Here is a 19,563-nt window from a genome sequence, read left to right as displayed (position 1 = left end):
CACACAATACACCAATAATATAAAAATATTACACACAATACACCAAAAATACACACAATACACCAATAATACACACAATACACCAATAGCACACAATACACCAATAATACACAATATACCAATAACACACACAATACACCAATAACACACACAATACACAAAAAACAAACACAATACACAAATAATACACCAATAACACACAATACACCAAAAAAACAACAATAACACACAATACGCCAATAACACCAATAACACACACAATACACCAATAATACACACAATACACAAATAACACACACAATACACCAATAATACACCAATAATACACAATATACCAATAACACACACAATACACCAATAACACACACAATACACAAAAAACAAACACAATACACAAATAATACACCAATAACACACAATACACCAAAAACACAACAATAACACACAATACACCAATAACACACACAAAACACCAATAACACACCAATAATACACCAATAACACACACAATACACCAATAACACACACAATACACCAATAACACACACAATACACAAAAAACAAACACAATACACAAATAATACACAAATAAGACACAATACACTAAAAACACAACAATAACACACAATACACCAATAACACACACAATACACCAATAACACACCAATTATACACCAATAACACACCAATAATACACCAATAACACACACAATACACCAATAATACTCCAATACACACAATACACAAATAACACACACAATACACCAATAATACTCCAATACACACAATACACAAATAACACACACAATACACCAATAATACACACAATACACCAATAGCACACAATACACCAATAACACCAATAACACACACAATACATCAATAATAAACCAATAACACACACAATACACCAATAACAAACACAATACACAAACACACAATACACCAATAATACACCAATAACAGACAATACACCAATAGCACACACAATAGACCAATAACACACCAACAATACACCAATAACAAACACAACACACCAATAACACACACAATACACCAATAACACACACAATACACCAATAATACACACAGTACTACAATAACACCAATAACACAACAATAATACACCAATAATACACAATACACCAATAACACACACAATACACCAATAACACACACAATACACCAATAACACACCAATAATACACCAATTACATTTACATTTAAGTCATTTAGCAGACGCTCTTATCCAGAGCGACTTACCAATAATACACAATACACCAATAACACACACAATACACCAATAACACACCAATAACACACACAATACACCAATAACACACACAATACACCAATAATACACACAGTACTACAATAACACCAATAACACAACAATAATACACCAATAATACACAATACACCAATAACACACCAATAACACACACAATACACAAATAACACACACAATACACCAATAACACACCAATAATACACAAATAATACACAATACACCAATAACACACACAATACACCAATAACACACACAATACACCAATAATACACCGATAACACACAATACACCAAAAACACAACAATAACAAACAATACACCAATAACACACACAATACACCAATAACACACCAATTATACACCAATAACACACCAATAATACACCAATAACACACACAATACACCAATAACAAACACAATACACAAACACACAATACACCAATAATACACCAATAACAGACAATAAGCCAATAACACACACAATAGACCAATAACACACCAATAATACACATATAACACACACAACACACCAATAACACACACAATACACCAATAACACACACAATGCACCAATAACACACACAATACACCAATAATACACACAGTACTACAATAACACCAATAACACAACAATAATACACCAATAATACACAATACACCAATAACACACACAATACACCAATAACACACACAATACACCAATAACACACCAATAATACACCAATAATACACAATACACCAATAACACACACAATACACCAATAACACACCAATAACACACACAATACACCAATAACACACACAACACACAAATAATACACACAGTACTACAATAACACCAATAACACAACAATAATACACCAATAATACACAATACACCAATAACACACCAATAACACACACAATACACCAATAACACACACAATACACCAATAACACACCAATAATACACCAATAATACACAATACACCAGTAACACACACAATACACCAATAACAAACACAATACACAAGCGCTCAATACACCAATAATACACCAATAACAGACAATACACCAATAACACACACAATACACCAATAACACACCAATTATACACCAATAACACACACAATACACCAATAGTACACCAATAGTACACCAATAACACACACAATAACTCACACAATACACCAATACTTCACCAATACACCAACAATGCACCAATAATACACCAATACACCACTAACACACCAATAATACACCAATAACACACACAATACACAATACACCAATAATACACCAATAACACACACAATACACCAATAATACATTAATAATACACCAATAACACACACATAACACACCAATAATACACCAATAACACACAAAAATCCCCAATAACACACACACAATACACCAATAACACACAAAAATCCCCAATAACACACACAATACACCAATACTACACCAATAATACACCAATAACACACACATAACACACCATTACACCAATAATACACCAATAATACTTCAATAATACACACAATACACCAATAATACTTCAATAATACACACAATACACCAATAACACACCACTAATACACACAATACACCAATAACACACCAATACACCAATAATACACCAATAACACACAATACACAAATAACACACAATACACCAATAATACACAATACACAAATAATACACACAATACACCAATAACACACACAATACACCAATAACACACCACTAATACACACTATACACCAAAAACACACCAATACACCAATAATACACCAATTACACACAATACACCAATAACACACAATACACCAATAATACACAATACACCAATAACACACACAATACACCAATAACACACAATACACCAATAACACACAATACACCAATAACACACACAATACACCAATAACACACACAATACACCAATAACACACACAATACACAAATAATACACACAATACACCAATAACACACACAATACACCAATAACACACACAATACACCAATAACACACACAATACACCAATAACACACACAATACACCAATAACACACACAATACACCAATAACACACACAATACACCAATAACACACCAATAATACACACAATACACCAATAACACACCACTAATACACATAATACACCAATAACACACAATACACCAATAATACACCAATAACACACAATACACCAATAATACACAATACACCAATAATACACAATACACAAATAATACACACAATACACCAATAACACACCACTAATACACACAATACACCAACAACACACAATACACCAACAACACACAATACACCAATAACACACACAATACACCAATAACACACACAATACACCAATAACACACAATACACCAATAACACACAATACACCAATAACACACACAATACACCAATAACACACACAATACACCAATAACACACACAATACACAAATAATACACACAATACACCAATAACACACACAATACACCAATAACACACACAATACACCAATAACACACACAATACACCAATAACACACACAATACACCAATAACACACACAATACACCAATAACACACACAATACACCAATAACACACCAATAATACACACAATACACCAATAACACACCACTAATACACATAATACACCAATAACACACAATACACCAATAATACACCAATAACACACAATACACCAATAATACACAATACACCAATAATACACAATACACAAATAATACACACAATACACCAATAACACACCACTAATACACACAATACACCAACAACACACAATACACCAACAACACACAATACACCAACAACACACACACGCCACATTGCATTAACACATACACACATAGACACAAAACACACACACACACACACACATAATACACTTCTAACAAACAGACACGCATCACAACAACACAGGAACAGGAAGTGTTCTTACGGAGGGTTCTCTCCCAGAGCGGTTCCCTTGTGCTTCAGCACCATGTCAGTTCCGTACATGTTGAACATCCTATAGGGGTTCACCGAGACCAGGATACTACCTATATATGTCTAGAGACAGAGAGATACATGTTGAACATCCTATAGGGGTTCACTGAGACCAGGATGCTACCTATATATGTCTAGAGACAGAGAGATACATGTTGAACATCCTATAGGGGTTCACCGAGACCAGGATACTACCTATATATGTCTAGAGACAGAGAGATACATGTTGACCAGGATCCTACCTATATATGTCTAGAGACAGAGAGATACATGTTGAACATCCTATAGGGGTTCACTGAGACCAGGATACTACCTATATATGTCTATAGACAGAGAGATACATGTTGAACATCCTATAGGGGTTCACCGAGACCAGGATACTACCTATATATGTCTAGAGACAGAGAGATACATGTTGACCAGGATCCTACCTATATATGTCTAGAGACAGAGAGATACATGTTGAACATCCTATAGGGGTTCACCGAGACCAGGATACTACCTATATATGTCTAGAGACAGAGAGATACATGTTGAACATCCTATAGGGGTTCACTGAGACCAGGATACTACCTATATATGTCTAGAGACAGAGAGATACATGTTGAACATCCTATAGGGGTTCACCGAGACCAGGATACTACCTATATATGACCAGAGACAGAGAGATACATGTTGAACATCTTATAGGGGTTCACCGAGACCAGGATACTACCTATATATGTCTAGAGACAGAGAGATACATGTTGAACATCCTATAGGGGTTCACTGAGACCAGGATACTACCTATATATGTCTAGAGACAGAGAGATACATGTTGACCAGGATACTGCCTATATATGACTAGAGACAGAGAGATACATGTTGAACATCCTATAGGGGTTCACCGAGACCAGGATACTACCTATATATGTCTAGAGACAGAGAGATACATGTTGAACATCCTATAGGGGTTCACTGAGACCAGGATACTACCTATATATGTCTATAGACAGAGAGATACATGTTGAACATCCTATAGGGGTTCACTGAGACCATGATACTACCTATATATGTCTAGAGACAGAGAGATACATGTTGAACATCCTCTAGGGGTTCACCGAGACCAGGATACTACCTATATATGTCTAGAGACAGAGAGATACATGTTGACCAGGATACTACCTATATATGTCTAGAGACAGAGCGATACATGTTGACCAGGAAACTGCCTATATATGTCTAGAGACAGAGAGATACATGTTGACCAGGAAACTGCCTATATATGTCTAGAGACAGAGAGATACATGTTGACCAGGATACTGCCTATATATGTCTAGAGACAGAGCGATACATGTTGACCAGGAAACTGCCTATATATGTCTAGAGACAGAGAGATACATGTTGAACATCCTATAGGGGTTCACCGAGACCAGGATACTACCTATATATGCCTAGAGACAGAGAGATACATGTTGAACATCCTATAGGGGTTCACCGAGACCAGGATACTACCTATATATGTCTAGAGACAGAGAGATACATGTTGACCATCCTATAGGGGTTCACCGAGACCAGGATACTACCTATATATGTCTAGAGACAGAGAGATACATGTTGACCATCCTATAGGGGTTCACTGAGACCAGGATACTACCTATATATGTCTAGAGACAGAGAGGTACATGTTGAACATCCTATAGGGGTTCACTGAGACCAGGATACTACCTATATATGTCTAGAGACAGAGAGATACATGTTGAACATCCTATAGGGGTTCACCGAGACCAGGATACTACCTATATATGTCTAGAGACAGAGAGATACATGTTGAACATCCTATAGGGGTTCACCGAGACCAGGATACTACCTGTATATGTCTAGAGACAGAGAGGTACATGTTGACCAGGAAACTGCCTATATATGTCTAGAGACAGAGAGATACATGTTGAACATCCTATAGGGGTTCACTGAGACCAGGATACTACCTATATATGTCTAGAGACAGAGAGATACATGTTGACCAGGATACTACCTATATATGTCTAGAGACAGAGAGATACATGTTGAACATCCTATAGGGGTTCACTGAGACCAGGATACTACCTGTATATGTCTAGAGACAGAGAGATACATGTTGACCAGGATACTACCTATATATGACTAGAGACAGAGAGATACATGTTGACCAGGATACTACCTATATATGTCTAGAGACAGAGAGATACATGTTGAACATCCTATAGGGGTTCACTGAGACCAGGATACTACCTATATATGTCTAGAGACAGAGAGATACATGTTGAACATCCTATAGGGGTTCACTGAGACCAGGATACTACCTATATATGTCTAGAGACAGAGAGATACATGTTGAACATCCTATAGGGGTTCACTGAGACCAGGATACTACCTATATATGTCTAGAGACAGAGAGATACATGTTGAACATCCTATAGGGGTTCACCGAGACCAGGATACTACCTGTATATGTCTAGAGACAGAGAGATACATGTTGACCAGGATACTGCCTATATATGTCTAGAGACAGAGAGATACATGTTGAACATCCTATAGGGGTTCACTGAGACCAGGATACTACCTATATATGTCTAGAGACAGAGATACATGTTGAACATCCTATAGGGGTTCACTGAGACCAGGATACTACCTATATATGTCTAGAGACAGAGAGATACATGTTGACCAGGATACTACCTATATATGTCTAGAGACAGAGAGATACATGTTGAACATCCTATAGGGGTTCACTGAGACCAGGATACTACCTATATATGTCTAGAGACAGAGAGATACATGTTGAACATCTTATAGGGGTTCACTGAGGCTAGAGAGAAGGCCAGCATCCCAGAGTCGCCTCTTCACTGTTGACGTTGAGACTAGTGTTTTGCGGGTACTATTTAATGAAGTTGCCAGCTGAGGACTTGTGAGGCGTCTGTTTCTCAAACTAGACACTCTAATGTACTTGTCCTCTTGCTCAGTTGTGCACCGGGGCCTCCCACTCCTCTTTCTATTCTGGTCAGGGCCAGTTTGATCTGTTCTGTGAAGGGAGTAGTACACAGCGTTGTACGAGATCTTCAGTTTCTTGGCAATTTCTCGCATGGAACAGCCTTAATTTCTCAGAACAAGAATGGACTGACGAGTTTCAGAAGAAAGGTCTTTGTTTCTGGCCATTTTGAGCCTGTAATCGAATCCACAAGTGCTGATGCTCCAGATACTCAATTAGTCTACAGAAGGCCAGTTTCATTGCTTCTTTAATCAGGACAACAGTTTTCAGCTGTGCATAATCGCAAAAGGGTTTTCTAATGATCAACTAGCCTTTATAAAATTATAAACTTGGATTAGCTAACACAGCGTGCCATTGGAACACAGGAGTTATGGTTGCTGATAATGGGCCTCTGTACTCCTATGAAGATATTCCATATAGAATCTGGAGTTTCTAGCTACAACAGTCATTTACAACATTAACAATGTCTACACTGTATTTCTGATCAATTCTTTCTAAAACGAGGACATTTCTAAGTGACCAGTGGTGTATGTCTGAGACAGGGGAAAGACGTCACACACAGTGGTGTAAAGTACTTAAGTAAAAACATCCCTACTGCCTCGGATCAAGAGAACATCCCTACTGCCTCGGATCAAGAGAACATCCCTACTGCCTCGGATCAAGAGAACATACCTACTGCCTCGGATCAAGAGAACATCCCTACTGCCTCTGATCAAGAGGACATCCCAACTGCCTCGGATCAAGAGAACATCCCTACTGTCTCGGATCAAGAGAACATCCCTACTGCCTCGGATCAAGAGAACATCCCTACTGCCTCGAATCAAGAGATCATCCCTACTGCCTCAGATCAAGAGAACATCCCTACTGCCTCTGATCAAGAGAACATCCCTACTGCCTCTGATCAAGAGAACATCCCTACTGCCTCGGATCAAGAGAACATCCCTACTGCCTCGGATCAAGAGAACATCCCTACTGCCTCGGATCAAGAGAACATCTCTACTGCCTCTGATCAAGAGAACATCCCTACTGCCTCGGATCAAGAGAACATCCCTGGTCATCCCTACTGCCTCGGATCAAGAGAACATCCCTGGTCATCCCTACTGCCTCTGATCAAGAGAACATCCCTGGTCAGCCCTACTGCCTCTGATCAAGAGATCATCCCTACTGCTTCTGATCAAGAGAACATCCCTGGTCATTCCTACTGCCTCTGATCAAGAGAACATCCCTACTGCCTCTGATCAAGAGAACATCCCTGGTCATCCCTACTGCCTCTGATCTGGAGGACTCACTAAACAGAGAACATCCCTGGTCATCCCTACTGCCTCGGATCAAGAGAACATCCCTACTGCCTCTGATCAAGAGAACATCCCTGGTCACCCCTACTGCCTCTGATCAAGAGAACATCCCTACTGCCTCTGATCAAGAGAACATCCCTGGTCACCCCTACTGCCTCTGATCAAGAGAACATCCCTACTGCCTCTGATCAAGAGAACATCCCTGGTCATCCCTACTGCCTCTGATCAAGAGAACATCCCTGGTCATCCCTACTGCCTCTGATCTGGAGGACTCACTAAACAGAGAACATCCCTGGTCATCCCTACTGCCTCTGATCTGGAGGACTCACTAAACAGAGAACATCTCTGGTCATCCCTACTGCCTCTGATCAAGAGAACATCCCTACTGCCTCTGATCAAGAGAACATCCCTGGTCATCCCTACTGCCTCTGATCAAGAGAACATCCCTACTGCCTCTGATCAAGAGAACATCCCTGGTCATCCCTACTGCCTCTGATCTGGCAGACTCACTAAACATACATGCTTGGTTTGTAAATGATGTCTGAGTTTTGGAGTGTGCCCCTGGCTATCCGTAAATAAATACAAAACAATATGCTGCCGTCTGGTTTGCTTCATAAAAGGAATTTCAAATGATTTATACTTTCTCTTTTGATACTTTAGTATATTTAAAACCAAATACTTTTAGATTTTTACTAAAGTAGTATTTTACTGGGTGACTTTCACTTTAATTTGAGTCATTTTATATTAAGGTATCTATACTTTTACTCAAGTATGAGAATTGGGTAGTTTTTCCACCCCTGTACACACACACACACACACACACACACACACACACACACACACACACACACACACACCACTAATAACACACACACACACACACACCACTCATAACACACACACACACACACACACACACACACACACCACTCATAACACACACACACACACCACTCATAACACACACACACACACACACACACACACCACTAATAACACACACACACACACACACCACTAATAACACACACACACACACACCACTCATAACACACACACACACACACACCACTAATAACACACACACACACACACACACACACACACACCACTCATAACACACACCAGGATCCTAGCTATACGTCTGTACAGGGGATAGAGGGACATGTGTGAATGTTATTAATTTATCAGGTAATAAGTGTACAGTGTCCAGTGTGTTGTTAGTAAACTCACATAGATGATCTCTCTCTCAAACCTCTTCTTCAGGTTGAGCAGCACAGATCCCTCAGACAGCTCCCTGGAACAACAGACACAGAAGCACACAGACCAGCTGAAATAGCAGCTTCCACATCCTTTAAATAAGGCTGTTGTGTTGTGTTGTGTTCTCACTCCAGCTGCGTCATGTCCTCTACTCCGTCTTCCTCTGGCTGCTCCCGGTACACCATGCTGGGCAGGCTGCGGATGGAGTACATCTACACACAGACACACCGTTGAGTTCATCTACCGACATTCACAAGACATCGCATCCAGTACCACTTATCATTCCGGTATAACCTGATCATGCCAGTATTACCACTATTACCTTATCGTACCAGTATTACCAGTAGTACCTTATCATACCAGTATTAACTTATCGTACCAGTATTACCAGTATTACCTTATCATACCAGTATTACCTTATCGTACCAGTATTACCAGTATTACCTTATCGTACCAGTATTACCAGTATTACCTTATCGTACCAGTATTACCTTATTGTACCAGTATTACCTTATCGTACCAGTATTACCAGTATTACCTTATCGTACCAGTATTACCTTATCGTACCAGTATTACCAGTATTACCTTATCGTACCAGTATTACCAGTATTACCTTATCGTACCAGTATTACCAGTATTAACTTATCATTCCGGTATTACCTTATCGTACCAGTATTACCAGTATTACCTTATCGTACCAGTATTACCTTATCGTACCAGTATTACCTTATCGTACCAGTATTACCTTATCGTACCAGTATTACCTTATCGTACCAGTATTACCAGTATTACCTTATCGTACCAGTATTACCAGTATTACCTTATCGTACCAGTATTACCAGTATTACCTTATCGTATTACCATTACCAGTATTATTACCTTATCATTCCGGTATTACCAGTATTACCTTATCGTACCAGTATTACCAGTATTACCTTATCGTATTACCAGTATTACCTTATCATACCAGTATTACCTTATCGTGCCAGTATTACCAGTATTACCTTATCATACCAGTATTACCTTATCATACCAGTATTACCTTATCGTACCAGTATTACCAGTATTACCTTATCATACCAGTATTACCTTATTACCAGTATTACCTTATACCTTATCATACCAGTATTACCTTATCGTACCAGTATTACCTTATCGTACCAGTAGTACCTTATCGTACCAGTATTACCAGTATTACCAGTATTACCTTATCGTACCAGTATTACCAGTATTACCTTATCGTACCAGTATTACCAGTATTACCAGTATTACCTTATCGTACCAGTATTACTTTATTGTACCAGTATTACCTTATCGTGCCAGTATTACCAGTATTACCTTATCGTACCAGTATTACCTGTGTTTCCTTATCGTACCAGTATTACCAATATTGCCTTATCGTGCCAGTATTACCAGTATTACCTTATCATACCGGTATTACCTTATCGTACCGGTATTACTTTATCATACCAGTATTACCAGTATTGCCTTATCGTACCAGTATTACCTTATCGTACCAGTATTACCTTATTGTGCCAGTATTACTTTATCGTACCAGTATTACCTTATCGTACCAGTATTACCTTATCGTGCCAGTATTACCTTATCGTACCAGTATTGCCTTATCGTACCAGTATTACTTTATTGTGCCAGTATTACTTTATCGTACCAGTATTACCTTATCGTGCCAGTATTACCTTATCGTACCAGTATTGCCTTATCGTACCAGTATTACTTTATTGTGCCAGTATTACTTTATCGTACCAGTATTACCTTATCGTACCAGTATTACTTTATTGTGCCAGTATTACTTTATCGTACCAGTATTACCTTATCGTACCAGTATTACCTTATCGTACCAGTATTACCTTATCGTACCAGTATTGCCTTATCGTACCAGTATTACCTTATCGTACCAGTATTACCTTATCGTACCAGTATTACCAGTATTACCTTATCATACCAGTATTACCTTATCGTACCAGTATTACCTTATAGTACCAGTATTACCTTATCGTACCAGTATTACCTTATCGTACCAGTATTACCTTATCGTACCAGTATTACTTTATCGTAACAGTATTACCTTATCGTGCCAGTATTACCAGTATTACCTTATCGTACCAGTATTACCTTATCATTCCGGTATTACCTTATCGTACCAGTATTACCTTATCGTACCAGTATTACCAGTATTACCTTATCGTGCCAGTATTACCAGTATTACCCTATCGTACCAGTATTACCTTATCGTACCAGTATTACCAGTATTGCCTTATCATACCAGTATTACCCTATCGTACCAGTATTACCCTATCGTACCAGTATTACCAGTATTACCCTATCGTACCAGTATTACCAGTATTGCCTTATCGTACCAGTATTACCCTATCGTACCAGTATTACCTTATTGTGCCAGTATTACTTTATCATACCAGTATTACCAGTATTGCCTTATCATACCAGTATTACCCTATCGTACCAGTATTACCTTATCGTACCAGTATTGCCTTATCGTACCAGTATTACCTTATCGTACCAGTATTACCAGTATTACATTATCGTACCAGTATTACCTTAGCATACCAGTATTGCCTTATCGTCCCCAGGTTACCGGTGGTACCTTATCATACCAGTACTACCAATGGTACCTTATCGTACCAGTAGTACATTATCATACCAGTACTACCAATGGTATGCGCTTGTGAATGATAGAGTGTGTTTTGTTTCATAATTTCAGGTCACAACTTGCAGATTTGTTTACTGAAAGCTCAAACCACTGCTTTTAACCAGTGCAAGGTGACCGGAAACATGACCGAATACAAACAGTGTAGCTATTCCCTCCGCAAGGCAATCAAACAAGCTAAGCATCAGTATAGAGACAAAGTAGAGTTACAATTCAACGGCTCAGACACAAGAGGTATGTGGCAGGGTCTACAGTCAATCACGGATTACAAAAAGAAAACCAGCCCCGTCACGGACCAGGTTGTCTTGCTCCCAGGCAGACTAAATAACTTTTTTGCCCGCTTTGAGGACAATACAGTGCCACTGACCCGGCCTGCAAACAAAACCTGCGGACTCTCCTTCACTGCAGCCGACGTGAGGAAAACATTTAAACGTGTTAACCCTCGCAAGGCTGCAGGCCCAGACGGCATCCCCAGCCGCGCCCTCAGAGCATGCGCAGACCAGCTGGCTGGTGTGTTTACGGACATATTCAATCAATCCTTATCCCAGTCTGCTGTTCCCACATGCTTCAAGAGGGCCACCATTGTCCCTGTTCCCAAGAAAGCTAAGGTAACTGAGCTAAACGACTACCGCCCCGTAGCACTCACTTCCGTCATCATGAAGTGTTTTGAGAGACTAGTCAAGGACCATATCACCTCCACCCTACCTGACACCCTAGACCCACTCCAATTTGCTTACCGTCCAAATAGGTCCACAGACAATGCAATCTCAACCACACTGCACACTGCCCTAACCCATCTGGAAAAGAGGAATACCTATGTGAGAATGCTGTTCATCGACTACAGCTAAGCATTTAACACCATAGTACCCTCCAAAATCGTCATCAAGCTTGAGACCCTGGGTCTCGACCCCGCCCTGTGCAACTGGGTACTGGACTTCCTGACAGGCCGCCCCCAGGTGGTGTGGGTAGGTAACAACATCTCCACCCCGCTGATCCTCAACACTGGGGCCCCACAAGGGTGCGTTCTGAGCCCTCTCCTGTACTCCCTGTTCACCCACGACTGCGTGGCCACGCACGCCTCCAACTCAATCATCAAGTTTGTGGACAACACAACAGTGCTAGGCTTGATTACCAACAACGACGAAACTGCCTACAGGGAGGAGGTGAGGGCCCTCGGAGTGTGGTGTCATGAAAATAACCTCACACTCAACGTCAACAAAACTAAGGAGATGATTGTGGACTTCAGGAAACAGCAGAGGGAGCACCCCCCTATCCACATGGACGGGACAGTAGTGGAGAGTGTAGTAAGTTTTAAGTTCCTCGGCGTACACATCACGGACAAACTGAGTTGGTCCATCCACACAGACAGCGTCGTGAAGAAGGCCCAGCAGCGCCTCTTCAACCTCAGGAGGCTGAAGAAATTCGGCCTGTCACCAAAAGCACTCACAAACTTCTACAAATGCACAATCGAGAGCATCCTGGCGGGCTGTATCACCGCCTGGTACGGCAACTGCTCCGCCCAGAACCGGAAGGCTCTCCAGAGGGTAATGAGGTCTGCACAACGCATCACCGGGGGCAAACTACCTGCCCTCCAGGACACCTACACCACCCGATGTTACAGGAAGGCCATAAAGATCATCAAGGACATCAACCACCCGAGCCACTGCCTGTTCACCCCGCTATCATCCAGAAGGCGAGGTCAGTACAGGTGCATCAAAGCTGAGACCGAGAGACTGAGAAACAGCTTCTATCTCAAGGCCATCAGACTGTTAAACAGCCACCACTAACATTGAGTGGCTGCTGCCAACACACTGACTCAACTCCAGCCACTTTAATAATGGGAATTGATGGAAATTGATGTAAAATACATCACTAGCCACTTTAAACAATGCTACTTAATATAATGTTTACATACCCTACATTACTCATCTCATATGTACATACTGTACTCGATACGATCTACTGCATCTTGCCTATGCCGCTCTGTACCATCACTCATTCATATATCTTTATGTACATATTCTTAATCCCTTTACACTTGTGTGTATAAGGTAGTAGTTTTGGAATTGTTAGTTAGATTACTTGTTGGTTATTACTGCATTGTCGGAACTAGAAGCACAAGCATTTCGCTACACTCGCATTAACATCTGCTAACCATGTGTATGTGACAAATACATTTTAATTGATTTGATGTATTGCTGTGCATTTTGTTGCCAACCTATTTTGCTACCTGACAACTTTACGGTTTTTACTTTTTAATTACCGTTTATATTTGTAGTTTTTCCCTCACTCAACTTTTTTCATTCAACTTTTTCACTCCGGACGCTTTATCTGGACGTGGTTCGTCAGGACCTCCACCAGCCGAAGCTCAGTAGTAACATCAACATGATGCCTTCTAATTGCAGTCGCTGTACTCATAATATACAGGAGAACGATCGCCTTACGGCGAGGATAGCTGTGCTACAAGCCCAGCTTCAGACGCAATAGTTAGGCAAGGGTCATTTAAGTGTAGGAAAGGATGAAACAGCGTCTGGGCCACCAGTAAGTACAGATAGTAGTATAAATCCCCTCGCACGGTCCCCGCAGCCAGACAATTTTCTCATGGCTTCGATGTCGCTCATTCAGCCGACAGAAACTTTCAACCGGTTTTCCCCATTAAGCAGCGAGTCGGAGTCAGAGGCCGAGCCTTCTCTTGTCTCTACTTCTCCCGTAACGGGGTCTGAGATGCCAAAGCCTCCCACCGGGGCGGTAGTCGCTCTGACAAATTGAAACCCTAGACACTGGTGACTCCATTACACACAGTATTAGACTTAAAACGAATCATCCAACGATCATACACTGTTTACCAGGGGGCAGGGCTACCGACGTTAAGGCCATTCTGAAGATGGTGCTGGCTTAAGCCAAAACTGGCGAGTGTAACTGTGTCACACTAGTGACCATATCCCCTACCCATCCCGCAAAGGCGGAGGTGTAGCTAACATTTACGATAGCAAATGTCAATTTATAACAACAAAAAAATCTTTTTTTGTCCTCTCACTGTTCGGGCGGCGCTCGGTGTTCGTTGTCACCGGTCTACTAGCTGCCACCAACCCCTTTCCCTTTTCTGTTGGTTTTGTCTTATTGGTTACACCTGTTTCTTGTTTAGGTTTTAGTTGGGCTATTTATGCTGGTAATGCCCACCTGCTCTTTGTGCAGGCTTATTTTTCCTCTGTTTATGTTTGTGGTTGTGCAATTTCCTTTGTTTTCTCCGGACTGGTTGGGTCCTGGTTTTGGGCCGGTCTTGTTATTGCGCCTGGTGTTTTGGCCATTTTTCCTGCCCCGGAATAAAACATTGTTCTTTACTCTCTGCTTCCTGTGCCTGACTCCACACCCACTACTTATAGAAGTGCGTTACAGGTTTTGTCTTTTGAGCTTCTAGCCATGAAATCTATGGAGCCAAATCAAAAACATTTATAGCTACTGTTTACAGGCCTCCTGGGCCATATACATCGTTCCTCACTGAGTTCCCTGAATTCCTATCGGACCTTGTAGTCATAGCAGATAATATTCTAATCTTTGGTGACTTTAATATTCACATGGAAAAAATCCACAGACCCACTCCAAAAGGCTTTCGGAGCCATCATCGACTCAGTGGGTTTTGTCCAACATGTCTCTGGACTTACTCACTGTCACAGTCATACTCTGGACCTAGTTTTGTCCCATGGAATAAACGTTGTGGATCTTAATGTTTTCCTCATAATCCTGGACTATCGGACCACCATTTTGTTACGTTTGCAATCACATCAAATAATCTGCTCAGACCCCAACCAAGGATCATCAAAAGCCGTGCTATAAATTCTCAGACAACCCAAAGATTCCTTGATGTCCTTCCAGACTCCCTCTGCCTTCCCCAAGGACAGAAGAGGACAAAAATCAGTTAACCACCTAACTGAGGAACTCCATTTAACCTTGAGGAGAATAATAACAATCCTAAATGTATTTTTGATACTGTCGCAAAGCTAACTAAAAAGCAGCATTCCCCAAGAGAGGATGGCTTTCACTTTAGCAGTAATAAATTAATGAACTTCTTTGAGGAAAAGATCATGATCATTAGAAAGCAAATTACAGACTCTTCTTTAAATCTGCGTATTTCTCCAAAGCTCAGTTGTCCTGAATCTGCACAACTCTGCCTGGACCTAGGATCAAGAGAGACGTACAAGTACTATATCTCTTGACACAATGATGAAAATAATCATGGCCTCTAAACCTTCAAGCTGCATACTGGACCCTATTCCAACTAAACTACTGAAAGAGCTGCTTCCTGTGCTTGGCTCTGTTGAACATAATAAACGGCTCTCTATCCACCGGATGTGTACCAAACTCACTAAAAGTGGCAGTAATAAAGCCTCTCTTGAAAAAGCCAAACCTTGATCCAGAAAATATCAAAAACTATCGGCCTATATCGAATCTCCCATTCCTCTCAAACATTCCTCTCAAACATTTTAGAATTTTAATTCGATTATAGCTCGCGGTAACCTGCCTCACCCAATGTGATACGGAATCTGCTGTTATTTTTAATTTTTAGAACACATTCAAGAACCTCCAGAAGCTAACTCGCTACAAGCTATTTAGCCATGGTTAGCCACTGCTAGCGGCTTTACCCTCTGCACCTTCTGCTTCCCTGCCCCATCCACCGCTGCCCCCTGGACACCAATCACCTGGCTACATAGCTGATGCATGCTGGACTGTCCATTAATCACGGTACTCCATTCTGCTTGTTTATGTTTTATCTGTCGACCCCAGCCGCACTCAGTCTCTGTGTGTAGTTAATCCGACCCTCCCTGCCTAGTCAACGCCATTTTACCTGCTGTTGTTGTGCTAGCTGATTAGCTGTTGTTGTCTCACCTACTGTTTTAGCTAGCTCTCCCAATTCAACACCTGTGATTACTGTATGCTTCCCTATATGTCTCTCTCAAATGTCAATATGCCTTGTATACTGTTGTTCAGGTTAGCTATCATTGTTTTAGTTTACAATGGAGCCCCTAGTTACCCCTGGCACCCCCTTTGTCCCACCTATGCGTTGACCTCACTCATTACAACCAGTATGTCCAGAGATGCAACCTCTCTCATCATCACCCAGTGCCTGGGCTTACCTCCGCTGTACCCGCACCCCACCATTCCCCTGTCTGCGCATTATGCCCTGAATATATTCTACCATGCCCAGAAATCTGCCCCTTTTATTCTCTGTCCCCACCGCTCTAGGCGACCAGTTTTGATAGCCTTTAGCCGCACCCTCATACTACTCCTCCTCTGTTCTGTGGAGGTAAACTCAGGCCCTGCATGTCCCCAGGCACCCTCATTTGTTGACTTCTGTGATCGAAAAAGCCTTGGTTTCATGCATGTTAACATCTGAAGCCTCCTCCCTAAGTTTGTTTTACTCACTTCTTTAGCACACTCTGCTAACCCTGATGTCCTTGCCGTGTCTGAATCCTGGCTCAGGAAGGCCACCAAAAATTCAGAGATTTCCATACCCAACTATAACATTTTTCATCAAGATAGAACTGCCAAAGGGGGAGGAGTTGCAGTCTACTGCAGAGAGAACCTGCAAAGTAATGTCATACTTTCCAGGTCCATACCCAAACAGTTCGAACTACTAATCTTAAAATTACTCTCTCCAGAAATAAGTCTCTCACTGTTGCCACCTGCTACCGACCTCCCTCAGCTCCCAGCTGTGCCCTGGACACCATTTGTGAATTGATCGCCCCCCATCTAGCTTCAGAGTTTGTTCTGTTAGGTGACCTAAACTGGGATATGCTTAACACCCCGGCAGTCCTACAACCTAAGCTAGATGCCATCAATCTCACACAAATCATCAAGGAACCCACCAGATACAACCCTAAATCTCTAAACAAGGGCGTCATCCTGACCAACTGGCCCTCCAAATACACCTCCGCCGTCTTCAACCAGGATCTCAGCGATCACTGCCTCAATGCCTGTATCCGCTACGGAGCCGCAGTCAAACGACCACCCCTCATCACTGTCAAACGCTCCCTAAAACACTTCTGTGAGCAGGCCTTCCTAATCGACCTGGCCCGGGTATCCTGGAAGGACATTGACCTCATCCCGTCAGTTGAGGATGCCTGGTTATTCTTTAAAAGTAACTTCCTCACCATTTTAGATAAGCATGCTCCGTTCAAAAAATGCAGAACTAAGAACAGATATAGCCCTTGGTTCACTCCAGACCTGACTGCCCTCGACCAGCACAAAAACATCCTGTGGCGGACTGCAATAGCATCGAATAGTCCCCGCGATATGCAACTGTTCAGGGAAGTCAGGAACCAATACACTCAGTCAGTCAGGAAAGCTAAGGCCAGTTTCTTCAGGTAGAAATTTGCATCCTGTAGCTCCAACTCCAAAAAGTTCTGGGACACTGTGAAGTCCATGGAGAACAAGAGCACCTCCTCCCAGCTGCCCACTGCACTGAGGCTAGGTAACACGGTCACCACCGATAAATCCATGATTATCGAAAACTTCAACAAGCATTTCTCAACGGCTGGCCATGCCTTCCGCCTGGCTACTCCAACCTCGGCCAACAGATCCGCCCCCCCCCGCAGCTACTCGCCCAAGCCTCTCCAGGTTCTCCTTTACCCAAATCCAGATAGCAGATGTTCTGAAAGAGCTGCAAAACCTTGACCCGTACAAATCAGCTGGGCTTGACAATCTGGACCCTCTATTTCTGAAACTATCCGCCGCCATTGTTGCAACCCCTATTACCAGCCTGTTCAACCTCTCTTTCATATCGTCTGAGATCCCCAAGGATTGGAAAGCTGCCGCAGTCATCCCCCTCTTCAAAGGGGGAGCACCCTGGACCCAAACTGTTACAGACCTATATCCATCCTGCCCTTCCTATCTAAGGTCTTCGAAAGCCAAGTCAACAAACAGGTCACCAACCATCTCGAATCACACCGTACCTTCTCCGCTGTGCAATCGGGTTTCCGAGCCGGTCACGGGTGCACCTCAGCCACGCTCAAGGTACTA

The 19,563-nt window shown here is 41.6% G+C and overlaps 1 protein-coding gene across 1 annotated transcript in view; it reads right to left on the bottom strand.

The window, feature by feature from the left end:
• LOC135535728 (unconventional myosin-XV-like) overlaps window positions 1-19,563 on the bottom strand; it is a 75,882-nt gene that overhangs the window by 44,372 nt on the left and 11,947 nt on the right. Inside the window, exons 3-5 of the mRNA XM_064962159.1 lie at window positions 9,990-10,072; window positions 9,834-9,897; window positions 4,252-4,361 (exon numbers count right to left, since the gene is read on the bottom strand). Of these exons, the coding sequence (XP_064818231.1) occupies window positions 4,252-4,361; window positions 9,834-9,897; window positions 9,990-10,072 (257 nt within the window). The remainder of the gene's footprint in view (window positions 1-4,251; window positions 4,362-9,833; window positions 9,898-9,989; window positions 10,073-19,563) is intronic.

This window comes from Oncorhynchus masou, unplaced genomic scaffold, assembly GCF_036934945.1.
Source record: "Oncorhynchus masou masou isolate Uvic2021 unplaced genomic scaffold, UVic_Omas_1.1 unplaced_scaffold_506, whole genome shotgun sequence".
In the NCBI taxonomy this organism is placed as follows: Eukaryota; Metazoa; Chordata; class Actinopteri; order Salmoniformes; family Salmonidae; genus Oncorhynchus; species Oncorhynchus masou.
The sequence above is the reverse complement of the archived record's forward strand: the minus strand, read 5'-3'. Positions and strand labels throughout refer to the sequence as shown.